The following is a 20,256-nucleotide window of genomic DNA, read 5'->3' as shown; positions in this document are numbered from 1 at the left end:
AAAAATAAAAATTTCGAAATTGAATAGGACCATCCAATTTTTAGATAGTGAGATCGAAGTGTTAAAAAGTTTATAATTTCAAATTTTTTATTTGAGAATAATCATCTATTCATTCTTAAGTAGTTCTCAAAATTTCGGATTGAAAAAAAATCTCATCTTCTTACTTAGGGATTCTTACTGAGGGAGTAGAAGTAACTATGCTCCCTTGGGAGTATATACGCTCAAAAAACAAAAATAAAAAGCCTAGTTTTTTTTGTTTTTGTTTTTAAACATTGAAAATGGTCTTTTATTTACTAATACAATTTGTAGATTGCTCCATTTATCTTTTTTATATTGTTTGAATTATTTTAAAATACCATTAGCCTCAAATTGAATTTTTAAGATTTATTTTTTCACTACTTCTTAACCTCATTTAGATGTGTTTGGTTTAATTTTACTTTAAATATATTTTTTATATTTTTTGAGATTTTTTGTATTTTTTAATCACTTTGTTTCCTAGCATCCGACCCGAACAAATTACCCAGGCCGATTATGGGTTACATGGACCCATCCTAAAGCCGGGTTCTATTATTGGGCCGTATTGTTCAACACATGTCACAATCACACTTTTAGCCGTTAATGTCAAATTAAATGGCTATGTTTATGGTGTGATAACCGAATAATGTGTGAGAGGCCATTTGGCTTTATTATTGATTTTCTGCTCTTAACCGCTTCCATTGCGTGTGGAGTTCCTCTCTCTGTCTCTCAGTCGAACATCTGTAAATTCCCGCCACACAGGATTGAGAAATATACATCGCCTTCTTCTCTCCGCACACAGTATTGAGAAATATACATCGCCTTCTTCTCTCCGCATCATTCTCTGCTACTTAAACGGTATCTCTTTCCCTGTAAATGGAGCAGAGAGAGCTTGGCTTCTTGTTCCTTTATACATAAGGAGGAAATGGTACGAGTTGCTTTTTTATGAAATTTTTTATGTTTGTTAGTTTCTATGGCTTGAACTCCGTGTAATTAGAACCTAAAAAATGATTGCTCATAGAGTTGTTAGAAACCCTAAATTTTCATGGCTTCTACCAGGGACCATACCATCTCTGTTAATATTTTGCAACTTTTCTTCGACATGGTCCATGAAGAAAGATCCAGCCCTAGAATCCGCCCTCTCTCGAAATCGTCGATGGATAGTGAACAACCAGCTCAAGAATATCATCCTAAGATGCCCTAACCAGGCTACACCAGTTCGGTTCCTTCAGAAGAAGTTCAAAACCCTAGATCTTAAGGGGAAAGCCCCAAACTGGATAAAGAAATACCCGCGTTGTTTTGAGACCTTTATGCAGGAGAATGAGCCATGGTGTAGATTAACAAAGAGGATGATGGCCCTTGTAGAAGAAGAAGAAATAGTGAAATCAGGGCAGGAACCAGTTCTTGTGGAGAGACTTGCAAAGTTTCTGATGCTTTCGAAAGATCGAAGGATCAATGCCATGAAATTCAATGAATTCAAGCGAAATTTCGGGTTTCCAGATGATTATTTCATCAGTATCATACCAAAATACCCTGAGCTCTTCAGAGTCATCAACTTCAGTGGTAAAAGGAATGGGTTAGAGATTGAGCTTTTGTCATGGGACCCTAATTTGGCTCTCTCTTTTTTGGAGAGGAAAGTTCAAGAGGAGGGTAAAGAATCACCAAGTTTCCAGTGTTTATTGCCTTTAACCTGGAAGAAATCATGGGAAAAATTCATAGAATTCAATGAATCACCTTATATATCACCTTATGCTGAGCTCCCAAATGAAAACTTCAAGGAGAAGAGGGATGTGGGGTTGATTCATGAGATTCTATCGTTAACACTGTGGAAGAAGGCTTCAATTGTGAAATTAGGTCATTTTAAGAGAGAATTCATATTACCAGATAGATTAGATATTATGCTAATGAAACACCCTGGAATTTTCTATGTATCAAACAGGTATCAGATACATACAGTTGTTCTAAGAGAAGGTTATTCTGGTTCAGAGCTTATTGATAAAGATCCACTGGTTATTGTTAAAGATAAATTTGGGGAATTGATGCAAGAGGGCCTTCATGAGTATAACAGGCGAAGATGTGCTTTGAATTTGGAGAAAAAGAAGCAGAATTTGATCCCGAGATGATTGTCTCATGGAGACTGTTGTAGGTTGGGTAAAGGAAAGAGTCGAACAGAGTGTTTATGAGATAATTTGAAGGGGGTATTTGTCATATCCGTTGGAGAGAGGTATGTAACATGGCACCTTTTTTTCTTTTGTCCCCATTAACTATGATTATTGGATATTTTTGGTGGGAAGATAGTCATGTTTTCGCGGTAGAGTTGAATTCAATTAAAGCATGTTAATCTGCTCAAATGCCTACTCTAAGTAGATGAATTGGGGTTTTAGATTTTTGTGCAATTTAAAATGGAAAACTGAAAATTCTAAAATTTAATTTTGGTGGTCATGATTGTTTTCACTCAATTTTGCACCATTTAGGAAAATTAAAACGAACATCTGAGTAATGACAATAATAAGCGAAAGATAGCAAAGTAGAAAATGAAGATGAAACAAGTGGTACCCATTGGAAAAAGAAAAACAAGTGGTTTCCCACATGGTATTGTTCATGACAGGTGGAAACATAGAGATACTTCCAGGGTTATTAATCTCTTGGCTGGAATGAGTAAGAGAAGGCCCCATTAAAGTTTTGCTCTCATATTTGTTCTGTGAATTTTGGGTATCTACACATGCAAAGCCCCTTTTATGTCTAATAGTCAATGCTCCCACTACATGATTTCAAAGAATAATAGATAATCGCTAATTTCTTAACTCTAGATCTGGACCTGTCCATCAACAATAAAAAAAGAAGACGCATGTAATCTTTAAAGCAAAGAATGCTGAGAATATAATATTGCTTCTCCTTCATGGGAAATTGACTTTGGAGCCAGCAGTCCAATGTCACGAGGTACATCGGTATTTTTTTTTTTTTTTTGAAGTTGTTAACTGTTCTATTGGGTAGGGAAGAAATAGAAAGTCGTAAAAAAATAGGCCAAAAAAGGGTGAGTAGATAAGAGCTAGGTCCAAAAAAGATCCTCCCGCAAGGTTAGATGAAGCGAGAATTAGAGGATATGAAAAAGGCTATGATATGCTGCTGTTGGCTCCATTCTTAGCGACAGTGTTGGCCTTGCATCAAATATACCTCCATGAGATGTCCATATACCTATATATATGAGCAATATCATCAAATATCAGCAAGTGTCCTTGGCATGGAGAAGAACCTGAGGCCCAGCAGCTTTTGTAATGAAAAGTATAGGGTTTGTCACTTCTCCAACCATCTTTCCATTAGGTAGGATTTTGTTGGCCCAAGCAGTTATTTGTTGAGGAAAAACCAATCCAATTGATAACATTCTTTGAATCTTCCTCAACTATTAAAGAAGGCTCCACTGGGGATTGAACATTTTGAGGCCCTCAAGAAGGGCAAGGGCCTCTGCTGATTGGTAATCAGAGTGGCTAGGGTCTGGTCTGTATGGTCTCTAAATAAGCCACCTATGTCTGCAGGGCTAGGGTTGCCAAGAGAGCAACTGTAAAAGTGGACTTTGGTCTATCTTGGATAAGGTCTCCACAAGGAGGCATGGGGAATGCGGGTCTTCCTTGAGAAGAGAATTGCTTGCAAATCCTTGATGAAGGTGGAGTGTGGAAGCCCTTGGTTGGTTGCCTAAAAGATAACCAGGGAACTAATTTTGTTGAACATGGCTGCCTTTGAGGACCTCTCACCATGGAATATCCTTTTGTTTCTCTCAGTCCAGGTGACCCAGAGAGTTGCCGATGCCGATGCCTATGCCTTCCACAAGAGAATCCCAGATTTGGGCCAGGGGGGAAAGGGTGAAGGGACCTGAAAAGCAGTGGGATCGACTGAGGTGCAACCCATTGCCCACTGAACAGTTGGAGGAGAGCAACCCAGAGGTCCCGAGTTAGGGGGCAGTGGAAGAAGAGGTGGACCTTGCATTCTTTATCAGCCGCGCACATCACACGTCTATTAGGTACGGGAAGGCCCCTCGTTTGAAGCTGGTTGACTGTGAGGCCTCTTTCTGATAGGTGTATTTCCATATGGATATACATGTATTAACTTGATCCAAGTATTCTGCATGCTTGAAGGTATTCTGAATACAGTAATTCTAGCAATAGGTGTACCAAAAGATTAAAATACATACATTAATTCTGTCATATATTCTTGGATCATAAATTAACATGCATACATTAATTCTGTCATATATTCTGCATGCTTGAAGGGACATTAACTTGATCAAGTTAATCTTTTAGCAATAGGTGTACCAATTTCAAGGCATTTTGTAGGTTTTCCTTCTCCCCAAAGAGGTGAACATTTTGTATGAAATCTTAGCCTAACAATAAGATGTTTTTACTGCAAAGACTCAGAGTTGTTTCGGTAGTGGGTGACATAGAAACCAAAACCTTCATTTCATGTTCCCCATTCTTCTTTGATTCTTGGTGAGAATTTACTTCCACTTGTGGTAGAGGAATTGGAGGATGGAGATTTTGTTGATGTGCAACTGCTAACTGCCTTGAAATTGGCAATGCTGAAAACAACGGGTATTTGGGATCACTGGTTTCTGCAACTTGGGGTTGCTTCTTTGCTTTATTGCTAATAACAGGAGGCACAATTAGGGGGAATTGAGGAAGCCCACAAGCTGAAACAAAGTCAAACTCTGGAAGATCTTCATCATTAGGACTGCCAAACTTATGTGGATTTCTTATCAATGCATGAAATAGTTCGGAAAGAAAATCTTTGGATACTTTCGTGGCCCCATCGAACTTACTTTGTTCTTTGGGCACATTGGGCTTCTCAACTTTAAAGAAGTTGGTCCTGGGATCCTTTGGAACTGAACTAGATAACCCTTCAACAGTAACCGGTGATAAGTGATGAACAGTCTGCTTATGGGTTATATTTTTACACAAAAGATTAGCTTGTTGCACTTTCTTGTTAGGTTCTGCGTCAGCATTGTGAAGGGCTATCCCTATCGATATACTGTGTTATTGCATCTGGTGTGGGGTTATTGATCGTAACCTGCTTAGTACCTTGATTCCCTTCTAAATTATTTGTCTGTGGAGGTTTTGTTTCTACAGAATGTGGGGTGCTAGAGATCGTAGGGGAATCTGATGATTGTCTTGATAAGGGAGATACATATGTTTCTGAAGCTTTAGGCAAAGAAGATGAGGTTGCACGATTTCTTCTCCATACAACACAGTCGATTAAAGCATCTTGATCATCTAAGTTAGCTGCCGCACCCTTATAGAATCCATGCATTGAAAGTAATGTTATGATAGTATGACTTTGGGGACTGACATAGATATCAACCCTGGATTCAAGCTCTGCAACACCTATTTTCTGGCCTTCCTTGTATCCTTTTGCAATCTGTAGTCACATGAGAAATAAGCACATATTCATAGGAAGACCTAATTTGAACTGGATTTACATTGCAGAGTGCAATGTCAACATAAAGTTACCTTCTTCATTCCTGTTAGGCCTAATTGGGAAGATCCGGTTTTCCAACAAAGTGCAACAACCTGAAAAGAGAGATATTAGATGCCCTGTAGCGTTCATATTTCAGAACTGTACCAAACATACGTAACAGTCAGAATAAGCGATGAATCCCCCGGATATCCTAGCATGCTTGCAAGTACTTTCATAGAATAAACAAATAATAAATAGGAATTCAAAGTATGTGATTCTGAAGAAGCAATATATTCTACGTAGGATCTATTGAATTATGTGAAATATCTGTAAACCAACTTGCATTCTCTATCAGCCAATCCAACACCATAGGACCATTTACTTGGTTAAGTCAAAGTTTGAAGCCCAAGCAGAACAGGGTACTCTTTCTACCCAGTGCATACAAGACAAGTTTATTGAGAGCAAAATTCCAATTTTATACAACAACATGAATACTGATATATATAATATCATTATAATCCAAGATAATTGAATACTTTCCTATGCTCAACATACCAGTGTTCATATGATACAACATTGACACTGATATTGGATACTTCTCAATATAAAATGATACACACACTATGAACAAAACGTAAAACAAGCATTATGATGTATCTAAACTTATGATATGTTTATAGTAAATTTGTGATGTGATGTACAAGGGTACATTGTCAATATATAAAGAACATAAAATATGATACGCCTAACATAGACCATGTATATAAGTATTACAGAAATTAATGTAAATACCCCTTAAATTTTTGCAGCAATTAAAAAATGTCCCCATTTCCTTCTTTTATTTTGCCAAAATACCCCCGCTTCGGAACTCCAAGTTCTGGATCAATGTCTTTCTCTCTCTCTGTTTTTTTTCTTTTTCTTTTTTCTTAGTGACATCTGTTTGGAACTTGTAGTTCTAAACCGCTTATTCATGCAAAAGCCAAACAAGCGTCCCCAATTCGGAACTTGAAGATCTGAATCAAGGACACGTGTATTTTTGAGTGAGATCAGTTTAGAAATTCAAGTTACGAACCACTTATTCCCACATCGAACACACAAGCATCCTAGATTCAGAACTTGAAGTTTCAAACATGGACACTTGTCTATTTTTTGAGTGAATGTGCTGTTCGGAACTACAACAAAGTTTCCAAAAGGTAGGTTCGGAACTTGGAGTTCTGAGCCAAGGCACTCTAGAAAAAATAAAAATAAAAAACAAAAAAAAGGGACATGAGCACAAAATATGAAAAATGGGAGCCATTTTTAAATACCAAAAAAACTAAGGGATATTTACATTAATTCCTGACTATTAAGATAATAAAGATATATGATATATCATTACATTACACACTAGATAAGCTATAACACATGTTTAAATGTGTTGGATAGGATCTTTTCATCCATATCCATATATGAATCCTATCAGTGTTTAGCCATCTTGAATTCCAATATGGTATGGAATATCTAAGAATAAATATTCCTAGGAACTTGTTAAAAATGGAAATCTTATCATTAGGCAATCTGGTATTTAACTTATATATAAGTATCTACACATCTACTAGTTTCGTAATGGCAGCTGTCAGATGGAGGGCAGCACAAGCTGCAGCGTAATACATTAGGCCTACACGCTACAATGCATATGTTTCAATGTGGTGGATAGGATATTTGCATCCATGTCCATGTCTGTATCCTATCAGTGTGTAGGCATCTTGGATTCCAATATGATATGGAATATCTAAGAATAAATATTCCTAAGAACTTGTTAAAAATGGAAATCTTATCATTAGGCAATCTGGTATTTAACTTGTACATAAGTATTTACACATCTACTAGTTTCGTAATGGTAGCTATCAGATGGAAGGCAGCACAAGCTGCAACGTAATACATTAGACCGACAAAGAATGCTATTCAATGTAGCTTTTACTGTTTATGATTTGCTATACGCATGTTGAAAAATCTGTTCCACGAGAGCACTATCTTCCTTGCAGTAACTCAAATAAAATTTATATAGATTAACTATCTGGTTGACACTTCCAGTTTCATTTGTTTAATCTGGTTGTTTATTCGTGTGCCAATAGCCACCCTGAGTTGATGTTTTTGTTTGCGTATTTGTGGTGTTTTACACTTTCAGTGGTTTTCTCTGGGAGTCCTAGGATGTTATGGGTCGTTAAAAAGTTCAGAGTTTTTACAACAAAATCTGAGATACGCATACAAAAATACCCCTTGGACATACCATGGTTCATCTAATTATTGACCTCACAATGAACATAGGGGCACCTTGATTTGTGATTTCTATTTGTTCTGGACCATACCATGGAAAGTGCTGCATATGGTGGTAATTTGGAAAGATCTACGCATCTGGTGTTAGTCGTTTAGGCCATACCAAAAGTAAGGTTCAAATAAATCACTCTCACAGTTTTGGGCCTCTGAAAGATTAAAAAACGTGGGGTTTGCTCCATGATTTTGTGGACTGTTTTGGAAAAAATAAAATTGTTATTTATTACCATTTTAGAAATGACCAAACTATCCCTGTTTTACATAATCCCTTTTGATCAACGTTTTCTAAAATTCCCCACACATTTCTTTTTAACTGTTGAAATGAAGGGGCCTATATACTTTGAGATAGGGTTTGAGAAGTTTGGTGTGGTGCACCTCTCGTTCTCTTCCAATATACTTGTTCCCTCTCTCTCTCTCTCTCTAAACATTTATAGGTGCCTTTAGTCGAAGGGTGCATTTATAGTGTTCCAAGGACAACCTAACCATCTATTGTGAAGTCATCTTGTTCTCATCATCTCTCAATCACTTTCTCTCTCTACATTGTTACTAATCTCTCCATGCTCAAGAAAATCCAACAAAGTATTACCAAGGTATATGTTTCCTAGAGGTGTGGTTTTGCCATTCTCTATAAGCCCTAGTTGGAACATATCAGTGAATTCGTTCCATACACCATATTTACCCATTTTTAGAACGATTTATCATTAAGGTAAAATCTGATGGAGGACGAAAGATTGGATATTGATTGGTAGTTTTGGTGAGCCCTTAGTTGAGTTACCATACTTTGCATTCTCTCATAATATGGAAGAGTTGTTCAGCTGGGTCTTAAATTGAGTGTAGGCTGATTGCTGAATGGAGGAATTTGGCTTAAAATAAAAAAAGTAGACTCCTTGGTAATTCACTATTCTCTTATTCTAAGGGGGTGGGGTTGAGCTAATTGAGAGTGGACCAATAGAATCCAATCATATAAAAATCATAAGCATATTCCCCTGCCCCGTCATAGCGTTTCGCTTCTAGTTCTTCGAAAGAACGGACCTACTTTACTTCTCAGTCTTTTATATAATGAGTAAGAGAGGGTGCCGGTGATTTAGGCCCAAAAAAATTACATGACATCACTTGACACGAAGAAGGGGCGCCTTGCCTTATAAGAGAAAACCTGCATCAGTAGATGAGATGTGAAGTGTTCGATAATATTTCAAGTAGAGTTTAAAGAGAGATATTGATCCAAATCTTATTTGCATTAATCCATATCAGTAGCTGTCTCAAAAAAGATCCAAAATTTGATATCAGAGGCTAGGTTAAATAGCTACTAAAAGAAGCATACTTTCCCAATGGGTAAAAGTTAAAAGCTTGATGGATCTAATTTTCCTTTATAGAAGAGTAAATTTTTTTTCTTGCTTCACATATGGATTTGTTGTATGTGATCAATGAAGAGAAACCATGTGAACCCAACGATGATTCAACTCTTAAGGAAAGGCAAAAATATTTGTAGTGGAAAAATGATGATGTTTCATGTAGAAGTGCTATCCTAAATAATTTGAGTGATAGATTGCATAAAGTATTTGAAGCATGCTAAGGCTGAGGACTTATGGGTTGCCATCGAAAACAGGCACACTGATAATAAACTACATAGCTAAATGCGAGCTAAATAAAAGATACATGTATAGAAGTACTATTTAGCAAACCAATCTTGAAAACAATATTTATGACACATGTATCAGCATATCTCCACATATACTTGGACAGAACATGATCCAAGTATATTATGACAGATTTCAGACAAAAGATAAGTTATATGCTAGAACATGATCCAAGCATATCTAGATATATGTAATTCAGATAAAAGATATTTAAAGACAAAAGATACATGTATGCTTGGATCTATTATGATAGCAAGGTTTGGTACACCTGTTGCTAAAAGATTAACTTGATCAAGTTAATGTCCTTTCAAGCATGCAGAATATATGACAGAATTAATGTATGCTTGTTAATTTATGATCCAAGAATATATGACAGAATTAATGTATGTATTTTAATCTTTTGGTACACCCATTGCTAGAATATTTGTGGCATACATGATACTTGATCTAATAACAACAAGGACAACTTAATTATGTGTAAATTTGATTGGTAAAGTTCATGGGAGTGTGTGTTCCCTTGTCATCATCATCATCAGAGCCTTTTCCCAACTATTTGGGGTCGGCCACACAAATCGGCCACGCAAATCTTGATCCGCCACTTTACTCTATCAATGATCATACTCTCAGTGAGGCCATAAGTCCCCATATTTCCTTGTATATTTGCTAAATCCTTAACAAAGTTCTCATCTAGTTATTTGCCGATTATGTTGCAAAATGAGAAAGAGGCCAATGGGCCAAGACATTTCATGTTTGAAACTGAGCGGCTAGAAAAGAAATAGATGGTTGAAATAATAAAACAAATTTGTGCTAATACGATTATAACATGAAAATATGGCTTTAAGATGTCCAGAAAACTAGAGTTACTTCGACGAAAAATAGTGCAGTGGACGAGAGAAAGAACTCCTATAATGTGAAATCTAAGATTTATAGCCTAATGCTCAGAATCTAATAACGAGATAGTATTGAGTAGGAACAATTGGGACCTAATGAGAAACAAGTGCTTGAAAGAGTCAACATCTACAACTCATTGCATGAGTGTATTAGATAATAAGAGACTTACTGTAAGAAGATATCGAGAATTAAATGGTTGAAGAAAAGGGAGCTCAATTCTTTCATTTTTTTTGTGCAATTGCGAATCCTAGGAGAACTGATAGTGTTGTTGGTCTTTAGGTTCCAAGTGTGGAAGAGGAGGTTCAACAGGGAATTGAGATGGCCTTTGTATAGTACTTCATGGAGATTCTTAGGTCAAAAGCTTCCCTTGTGCAACATGTCCAGTGTGCACTAGGATGTAGCTAATGAGTTAGAAGCATAGGTAAGTGAGGATGAAATCTATTAAGTTGTGTTTAGTTTAAGGAAAAATTATATAGACATCCTCCCCCCCGTACTTTTAGTATCGGGTAAGCTTTTTATGCTTCCCCTAAAACATGGAAGTTCTATCCTCCCCGTTATCCAACCGTCCATTCTGAATGGAGGCTAAGATTGCCCCAATCACAATGTCACGCCTCTACACTATTTTATTTTGACACCAAATTTTAGACGTCCATTCCTCTATTAAACTGCCACTAGCGAAAAATATAAAAAAAATATTTTCAATAAAATAAAATGGCCAAAATACCCCTAAAAATTCCAAAGGATATTTTGGTCATTATATTTTATTGAAAAATTATTTTTAATATTTTTTATAGATGCGCCCCAATGAGAAAATGGCACGTACCCAAATTTCATATTAATACAATTTGTATAAAAAAAAACTAAAAATAAAATACTTTGAGACGTTGGATCTAAGCTCAAACGGTGAGTGGCTTTCTTGATCAAAATTGGACGGCTGGATGGTAGGGGTAGGATAGAACTTCTATGCTGTAGGGGAAACATAAGAATCTTTTCCTTTAGTATCACACCCTGGACCTCAAAAAACAATATTTATGACAGAATTGGACAGCCCCATTTAAAGAAAGGTTTCAATCTAATATAAAGAAAGGGACATTAACTTGATTCAAGCATATTTAAAGAAAGGTTGTTTTTCCTGACAGTAAATGTGGAGATATGCTTGGATCCAAGCATACATGTATCTTCACATGTATCTATTATGATAGAACATGATCCAAGCACATCTCCACATATACCAGGGCAGAACATGATCCAAGTATATTATTACAATATTCAGAATATCTCTACCACACGCGCTGCGTCTACCTCGGTTCTTTGGCTGATATAAGCATCAATGTAATTGCCATTTCAGGAAATATTAGGTGCTCCGACATTTGAACAATACTCATTTTATACTGTTAGTGTACATATTCTGATGTATGACTCTACTTTCTGATACCAGTGCGATCTTTAATGAACTGTAGGCCATGTTATTATTTTATATGTTGTAGTCGGGAATGTAAGGGCAGTGACCTACTTACTGGGCGTGTTAGTTCATTCTTTTTTTTTATCTTTGTAGAGTGATAGTGCCTGACTGCGAGAGGCAAGCAGCAAAGCGGTGATAGCTGGCATTTGGTGTTTCAAACCTGTTAAGGATTTCTTTTTGGCCTTGTAGGTGTCTGGTGGCGTGGCTACATGTAATTCTGTTTGACGTAATGAAATATTAGGCTTGTAGGCCTGGAGCGATATTGTAAAGAATTTTGAAGATGGAATGTATACTTAATGGTTTTAATTTGTTCAGTTTTTGGCACTTGATGTATAAGTTTAATTTTAATTTTCATGGTTTGCTTCGATTCCACCCTGTTGACACGCGTTGAGCCACTCCCACCTGAGTGACGTCTGCGGCCTCCGGTCGTGGTCCTGAACTTTGTCACCCTCCGGTATGGGACAGTAGGGGTCAGGGGCCAGGGTCGTGATAGTTATGGTATCAGAGCAGCTAAGATAGGATTCTTGGCCTAGAATGTTGTAGAGGTGTCTCTAGTGTAGTTTTGTGTAGACTAGTGACTGGGGTGCCCCTGTTGTAGGACAAAGATGCCAAGGACTCGTGCTAATAATGCGAGTTCCTGTAACAAGAACACAGAAGCCCTTGGAGAATTCTTCAAGACCTTGGGGGCCATGACTCAAATGATGAAAGAAAGTATGCCAGCCTTGGTTACCCCTGCCCCAGAGAAGGCTGATGGTGGACTAATAGAAAGGTTCAGGAGGCTAGCACCTCCGACGTTTTTAGGGCATGGGGGAGTAGAAAAAGCAGAACGGTGGAAAAGGCAAGTAGAAAAGATATCTGAAGTGTTGCATTGCAGTGATGAACAGAAGGTTAGGTTGGGGGCCATCATGTTAGAAGGAGATGCTGAGCACAGATGGGGCTTAGTAAAACAATCATGGGAAAAGTCAGGGATAGAAGTGACTTGGGAGAACTTCTTGGAAGCCTTCAATGAGAAGTACTTCCCTGACTTAGTACGGGAAAGAATGGACGTGGAATTTATTGAGCAACAACAAGGGGGTTTGTTCGTAGAACAGTATGCGGCCAAATTTGCTAAATTGTCAAGATATGCGCCGCACATCATTAACACCGAAGCGCGGAAGGGTAGTAAGTTTGAAAGAGGCCTCAGGCCAGAAATAAGAGAGAGGGTATTATCAGCCAATTTAAAGACCTTCTCCCCTTTAGTGGATTTGGCCATAAAAATAGAAAGGGACGGCGAAGAGTCCCGGTTCAGGAAAGATGGGAGGATGGTAGCAGCTCAGTTTAGAAGTTTTGGAAGAGAGACTCAACCACCCCCAAAGAGAAGTTCTAGGGGAAATAATAATCAAGGGAGTAAGAAGATCCAGAAAACCTTCTAGGGCGACATAAGAGAAAACCAGCGCTCGACGTGTCCATATTGCGGAAAGAACAATCACTTGGCAGCCGAATGCCGAAGAAGGACAGGAACATGTTTCAGATGCGGCAAGCCTGGCCACATGATCAAGGACTGTCTGGTGAAGGGACTAGGAGATCGACCAAAGACTCAAGGTTGGGTGTTTGCCGTTACAGAACGAGCGGCCAAGGCATCCACCTCTGTGATTCGAGGTACGCTTTCTTGCTGCAACATGGAAGCTAAAGTTTTGATTGACCCTGGATCCACGCACTCTTATGTTCTACCTCAGTTTGCATGCCACATAAATGTTAGACTTGCACTTCTTGACTGGACATTGGTTATAGGCACACCTATGGGGGAATCTATAGAACCTGATATTGTTTGTAAGCATTGTGGAGTTTTGCTTGAAGGGTGTGTTCTACCTATAGATTTGATACTGTTAGATATCCAAGACTTTGATGTAATTTTGGGCATGGACTGGTTATGCGCGCATTGTGCGTCAGTAAATTGTTATGACAAAACTGTAACTTTTAGACGCCCTAATCAGCCTGAATTGAATTTTGTTGGCATTAAGGATGTTTCCCCTATACACTTTATCTCAGCCCTTCGGGTTTACCGTTTGTTGGCCAAATAATGTGTTGGGTATCTGGCTTATGTAGTGAAGAATCGGGATGCCCAGTCAAAGTTAGATGAGATACCAGTAGCGAGGGAGTACCCAGAAGTTTTCCCTAAAGAATTAACCACTCTGCCTCCAGTTAGGGAGATAGAATTTGAAATAGAAGTAGTTCTTGACACTGCTTCCATTTCTAAGGCCCCTTATAGGATGGCCCTAGCCGAATTGAAAGAACTAAAAGAGCAATTGCAAGAGTTATTGGAGAGGGGATTCTTTCGACCTAGTGTGTCGCCATGGGGTGCGCTGGTTTTATTTGTGAAAAAGAAAGATGGGCCCTTAAGACTTTGTATAGATTATAGACAGCTGAACCAGATCACGGCAAAGAATAAGTGCCCCTTGCCCAGAATTGACGACCTCTTTGATCCCCTTCAAGGGGCTCAAGTGTTTTCTAAAATTGACCTACGGTCGGGTTATCATCAACTGCGGGTCAAAGAAGAGGATGTCCTTAAGACTGCATTCAAGACCCGATATGGACACTATAAGTTCTTGGTAATGCCGTTCGAGTTAACTAATGCCCTGGCCGTCTTTATGGATTTGATGAATAGGGTGTTTAGATTCTTTTTGGATGATTTTGTGGTGGTTTCTATAGATGATATTCTGTTATATTCAAGAAGTCTAGAATAGCATGAACAACACTTGAGGATGGTCCTCTAGACCCTAAAGACAGAGAAGTCATTTGCTAAGTTGGGGAAAGCGAGTTTTGGCTTTCAAGTGTGGCATTCCTTGGGCATGTTATTTCTAAGGATGGGGTTGCTGTTGACCTTTGCAAAATTGAAGTTGTTTTGAAGTGGGAAAGGCTGACAAATGTGTCCGAGGTCTGCAGTTTTTTGGGACTGGCAGGTTATTACAGATGCTTTGTAGAGGGGTCCTCGAAGATAGCGCTCCCCCTGACTCGCCTAACTCAGAAAGAAGTAAATTTTGTATGGTCCGATGATTGTGAGACAAAGAAGATGGGTGGACCAACGGAATGACTATGATTGTACCATCAATTACCAAAGGGGCGAGACTAATGCGGTGGCCGACGCTTTGAGTCGGAAGCCCTTAGTGTCAATGGCACACTTGATGACTCGAGAGATGAAACTGATAGAAGATGCAGTGGAGTGGCACCCAACTTTGCCCCTTAATGTCGGGGTAGGAATGACTGCTAGTCTGAGGGTGGAGCCCCAGCTCTTTCAGCAAATTCGTAAAGCGCAGAAAGAGGATCCCCAACGTATGAAGATTCTTGAAGAAATAAAGCTGGAAAGAAATTAGATTTCTCTATTAGTGGGGACGGTCTGTTAAGATTTAAAGATCGGGTTTGTGTTCTGATTATGGAGGGCTTGAAGATTGTCATTTTAGAAGAAGCACACCACTCCCGTTATACTGTGCACCCGGGGAGTACAAAGATGTATCAGGAGTTGAAAAAACTTTTATGGTGGAATGATATGAAAAATGAAGTGGCACAATTTGTTTCGAGGTGCTTAACATGCTAGCAAGTGAAAGCTGAACATAAAAAACCCGCTGGACTATTGCAACCCTTGCTTGTGCCGAAGTGGAAGTGGGAGCACATTACCATGGATTTTGTCTTTGGCTTACCCAGGACAGGTGCTGAATATGATAGTATTTGTGTCATTGTGGACCAACTGACTAAAGCAGCTCATTTCTTACCGGTCTGCACAACTTATGCTTTGGACAAATTGGCCCAACTATACATTAAAGATATTGTGAGATTACATGGAACACCTGTCAGTGTTGTGTCTGACAGGGACACTAGATTTACTTCAAGATTTTGGGACAGTTTGCAATCAGCTCTGGGGACAAGACTCACTTTTAGCACTGCTTTTCACCCCCAGACTGATGAGCAATAAGAAAGAACTATTCAGACTCTAGAAGACATGTTGAGAGCATGTGTTACTGATTTCAAGGAAAGCTAGGAGGATCATCTACCTTGGATAGAATTTGCTTATAATAACAGTTTTCAGGCCAGTATTCAGATGGCACCTTTTGAAGCCTTGTATGGAAGGAAGTGCCGAACACCTATCTATTGGGATGAGGTCGGTGAAAGAAGGTTGTTAGGTCCTGAAATTATTCAAGTAATCTCAAAAAAGATTGCCTTGATTCGAGAGAGGCTCAAAACTTCTCCAAGTCGGCAAAAGAGTTAGCCCGCGTGAAGAAGAGGGGGTAATGTTGCGTGAAGAAGAGGGAGTAACGCCACGTGAAGAAGAGGGAGTAACGCCGTGCGAAGAAGAGGGAGTAACGCCGCGTGAAGAAGAGAGAGTAACTTCGCGCGAAGAAGAGGGGGTAACGTCGTGGAAAGAAGAGAGGGTAACGCCGTGCGAAGAAGAGGGAGTAACGCCGCATGAAGAAGAGGGAATAATGTCGCGTGAAGAAGAGGGGGTAACGCCGCTTGAAGAAGAGGGGGTAACGCCGTGCAAAGAAGAGGGGGTAACGCCGTGTGAAGAAGAGGGGGTAACGCCGCACGAAGAAGAGGGGGGTATCGTTGTATGCAACGCAGCTGTGCATGGCCAGTCTTTGCCACTTGCCCAGCTGCATGTGAGTGGCTTGCCACTTGTCGACCATGGGATGCTACCTGCCACCTGAGGAGTATTTAAGCCCTCCTCCTTTCCCTCACGCCAGGGGCACCCACACTCCCTTATTCTCTCTCTCTCTCTCTCTCTAAGGCAAGTGAAGGACTTGGATAAGGCCCCCTTGACTCACTGTTGGAGAGCTTGAAGTGGAACTGTGGGAGGAGAATTGGGATCACCATTGGGACACAAAGGTAAGTAGACCACTACCTTGCAGACCCATGAGCATGAAAACATGAATGAAGTACGGTTTGAGCATCAATGTAATTGCCACAGTATATGTGGAGAGTATATACTGTCTGAATTGGAGTCTGTATATGTGGAGAGTATATTATTTTTTTGCTTGATTTTCAGAATATTTTTGTTCTTTTCAATGGAAACATAGAATATAGATATTGTTCCATCCACGTTTGAATTCTGTAATTTGTCTTCAAAGTTCGAATTTATTTTATGTCATGGTCAATGTTTCTAGGTGAACAAAATCGAAGTCCGGTATGACAAGACTTCAAAACAAGTTGAAGTTCATTCTTTGAAGGGGACGCTTTGGGAATTCCTTTAAAAATCTGTCGAAAGATTGAGGTGGTAAGTAAATTTTTGGTTATTCCAAACTTTAATGTTATCTCAGTTCTCGTATGTTTGATTTACACTTGGCCTTTTCACTATCATTCACTATGCATATTCTTTTGTTTGGGTGTGAACTCAATGTGAGTATGATGTCTTCTATGTATATTGGATTTGATGATTCCTCAAGGTGAATCATTATATGAATTTTTTATTAGGTTGTAGTTTTATATATATCTAGGTATGCCAAATTAATTAGTAGTTTTTCTTCCACCATAGAACATTACTCTGAGCTTCTATCATTTTTGAAAATTGTAGGGAAGCCAACTTTCTAAAATGGATTAAATTAGGTTCCCGTTTTAGGAACCTAGTGGATCAATAGGGTGTTGGGATTTTGACAGGTGTCAATTGGTGGGAGGATGTTTAGTAGGGGTATTGGATTCTTGTTTCGTGATGGATTCAGGATCAGATTCTAGGCTGATATATGGTTTAGAGGCCCATCACATCTCTTCCAGGACCTGACCTTTTGGGCAATGCTTTTGAACTAATGCTTGTGTGGTGCCCATGATGTTGTGAAGAACCTGAAATGGTGAGGTTGCTGATCTTAGCTGCCTTCTATGGAGTCTTACTGGATCCTTTTTATTTCAGAAATGTTTTTTTTTTTTTCTGATGAAAGAGTTTGATATTTGGACGGTTTTGGTGTCTTGGTCCCTTTTTTTTTTTACCTGTCCTCAGTTTCAGTTGATCCTGCCTCATTCCCTGCTCACTTGCTTTGGTATGTCGCTGCTCTGGCTTAGGATCTAAGTGTTTGGGTGGCTGGGTTATTTGGATATGATTCTACCTGAATAATCTTCAACATTAGGGCTTCTAGATCCCTTGCATTGGCTTTATATATAATAATGCAAAAGGAGTATTGATCATCTCCTTACCTCTGCCAATTTTGCTAGGTCAGTTTGGAACATTCAAAACACATTTGGAATTGATCGGATTATGCATGATTGTGACTGCTTCATTGGTAGGTCAATCCTTGCCATTGCACAACATGCTTCAGTAGATTAAAACCCCCTTCACTTTCTTTTTCAGAGGAGGTGTGTGTGTGTGTGGCTTCAGAAGAAACAGAATAGAGTTGTGTGTGTGTACATGTGCATGTGCGCACACACGTGTGTGTGCATGTGTGGCAATTTACTGATGTGAGTGTGTGGGAATTTAAGTTTGTTAAAATAGAGGATCTCTATGATATTGGACAACACTTGCTCTTAAGGAACCCTTTGTTTTGGAATATTATCAAGTCCCTCTGTTTTTTAACTATATTGGACTTGGTATAACATATTCTGATGATAAAAGTAGTTATTTTCTGTTCGGCTATCTCTCTCTGAATGTTAAGTCCCTCTCGAAAGGAATTTATTACATATTGGAGATGATTGAGAAGCTCATGCCTAATGTGTGAGGCATTGGCAAAGTAGGCATTGAAATATGAATATTATCCTCATATTCACATGTTCATTAGTATATGCTAGGATAATCACTTTGGTTTGCACATTAATTAATTGGTTATTCCTGATTGTCGTTCCCTTTATTTTCTTTTAATTGAGAGACTGGATGCCTATTTAACTTGTTTATCTTGATAGGGAAACAAGGCTCTGCATTATTATTCAGCCAGGTGCTGAGAACTTTGCCACAAGACTGCTCTGCAGCTGCACCTGAAGATATTTCCCCTCACCTATGTTTTATATGCTTGCTTCATTTGGCGAATGAGCTTGGCTTAACAATTAAAGACTGTGCCACTTTAGATGAGCTCTACATCAAGATGCCTCCTCAAACTGAAAGCAGTGTAGGGGTTGAGGATGCTCGTCTAACAAATAATCAAGCACCGACTTTATAGTGTATATGGGGCACCTGTATATCAATGACAAAGGGTGTTCATGTTCCTAGCGAGTGCTAGTAATTCCTTTTTTGCTTGTCTCACCTTTCGTTCTGAGTGTATGATTTTGTGGAACATTGTATCTTCTTGTGCTTTTCACTGGTTATGCAATTCTAGATTGTTGGCATTAATAGGAGATATGTACTTTATACCATGTATCTTATTTATGAATATTGCAAATGAATTGATACGTAATGGAACTGTGCAATTCGAAGAACTCTTTCACAGTTAATTCATGGCGATCCTTCGATAGGATAAAAAGATCCATGCAATATTTGGAAAGTTTCAAATTCCTTTTCTCCTAATGGTTACTATTTGCACCTAAGCCTTCTCTTCAACTTTGAAAATAAAATCTGTGAGTGGGATAACTGTGCAGGAGGTGAGCAGCACACCAGGCAAGTGAATGTGAATGTATGTTTGGAGGGGTCTTCAACCTTTACGTCTTGAATAATCAATTTCAGGTTCGATCTTGGTGCATGAGCTGAAGCACCTACTCTAGAATCTATCTCAGAGATGAATTTTGGATCCGAAATTTTACATGTCAATAACCTTGACCACCACGATCATTAATTTAAATAAAAGGACATTTACAATTCCTCTAGCTTTTAGTGAGTTGCTTTGTCAAGTTTTGGATTCTGATTTGGATTTATTTTAATAAATAGGAAAAGCCTGTAAGAATTTAAACAGGAGACCATCCTAAAACCACTTTTGTCAGAAAAAAGCAATGCAGATTGCGAATCTCTCTCAACTACCAGTATAGCAACACTTAAAATAAAATAATACTAGTGTAGCATATTGCCAAACTTTCCAAAAGCTTTACAAAATTTGAAAAATTTGAAAAATTTGAAATCTATTTTTTCTCATGTCCATATATCTTGAAGTTGAGATGATCGATTTGAGGATCTTTGAGAATTTAAACATCCTCTTCTAGTAAATTTTGAAGTGTGCCCTAATTTGATTGTTTAGGGCCTCACCTTTATATGACATTTTTCCTTATAAAAGTTGTACTCAATTTACAGTAAGGAAAAAGTTAGCATAGGATTTGGTGCCAAAGCTCTCAGTTTCCGCAGGTAAATGCAGTTTTGGTGCTACAACTCTCAAATTGATTGATATTGATAATTATGGAAATGAAGAAAAAAACATTTTAAGTCCTAAAACAATGATACATTATTTGGACTATTCAAGTGTTTACTGGTCCTGAGCATTGTGGTAAACATTTCTTTTTCTTCATTTATTGAGCTGGCCATATAAGGACTAGGGCTAAGCTGGGTGGGGCTGGCATTGCCAGTTGGGTCTCTCTATGCCCGTTTCCTCTCTCTCTCATAAACGGCATTAATTGCTCGATATT

General features: G+C 38.6%; 3 protein-coding genes across 6 annotated transcripts; all 3 read left to right on the top strand.

The window, feature by feature from the left end:
- The first annotated feature begins 818 nt into the window (after nt 1-818).
- On the top strand, nt 819-19,125 carry LOC18444308 (Ubiquitin carboxyl-terminal hydrolase family protein). Of its 4 annotated transcripts, XM_088851549.1 has the most exons (4): nt 819-943; nt 1,075-2,239; nt 16,899-17,008; nt 18,616-19,125. In XM_088851549.1, exon 2 carries the CDS (start codon nt 1,125-1,127, stop codon nt 2,136-2,138), a length of 1,014 nt encoding a protein of 337 aa, XP_088707675.1. In that variant the 5' UTR covers nt 819-943; nt 1,075-1,124; the 3' UTR covers nt 2,139-2,239; nt 16,899-17,008; nt 18,616-19,125. The 4 variants fall into 4 exon arrangements, with proteins under 4 accessions (XP_088707675.1, XP_088707674.1, XP_088707673.1 ...); XM_088851548.1 differs by lacking the exon at nt 16,899-17,008; XM_088851547.1 differs by having other exon boundaries at nt 819-2,239.
- Nucleotides 12,369-13,175, top strand: LOC105421435 (uncharacterized). The gene has a single exon (XM_011628863.2). The coding sequence runs from the start codon at nt 12,369-12,371 to the stop codon at nt 13,173-13,175; it is 807 nt and encodes a 268-aa protein (XP_011627165.2).
- LOC148779706 (uncharacterized) lies at nt 13,293-13,823 on the top strand. Its single transcript, XM_088852463.1, has one exon. The coding sequence runs from the start codon at nt 13,293-13,295 to the stop codon at nt 13,821-13,823; it is 531 nt and encodes a 176-aa protein (XP_088708589.1).
- Nucleotides 19,126-20,256: the final 1,131 nt, after the last annotated feature.

The sequence above is a fragment of the Amborella trichopoda genome, chromosome 11 (assembly GCF_054954075.1).
Source record: "Amborella trichopoda isolate Santa Cruz 75 chromosome 11, AtrichopodaSantaCruz75HAP2 v2.0, whole genome shotgun sequence".
Taxonomy (NCBI): Eukaryota; Viridiplantae; Streptophyta; class Magnoliopsida; order Amborellales; family Amborellaceae; genus Amborella; species Amborella trichopoda.
The sequence above is the reverse complement of the archived record's forward strand: the minus strand, read 5'-3'. Positions and strand labels throughout refer to the sequence as shown.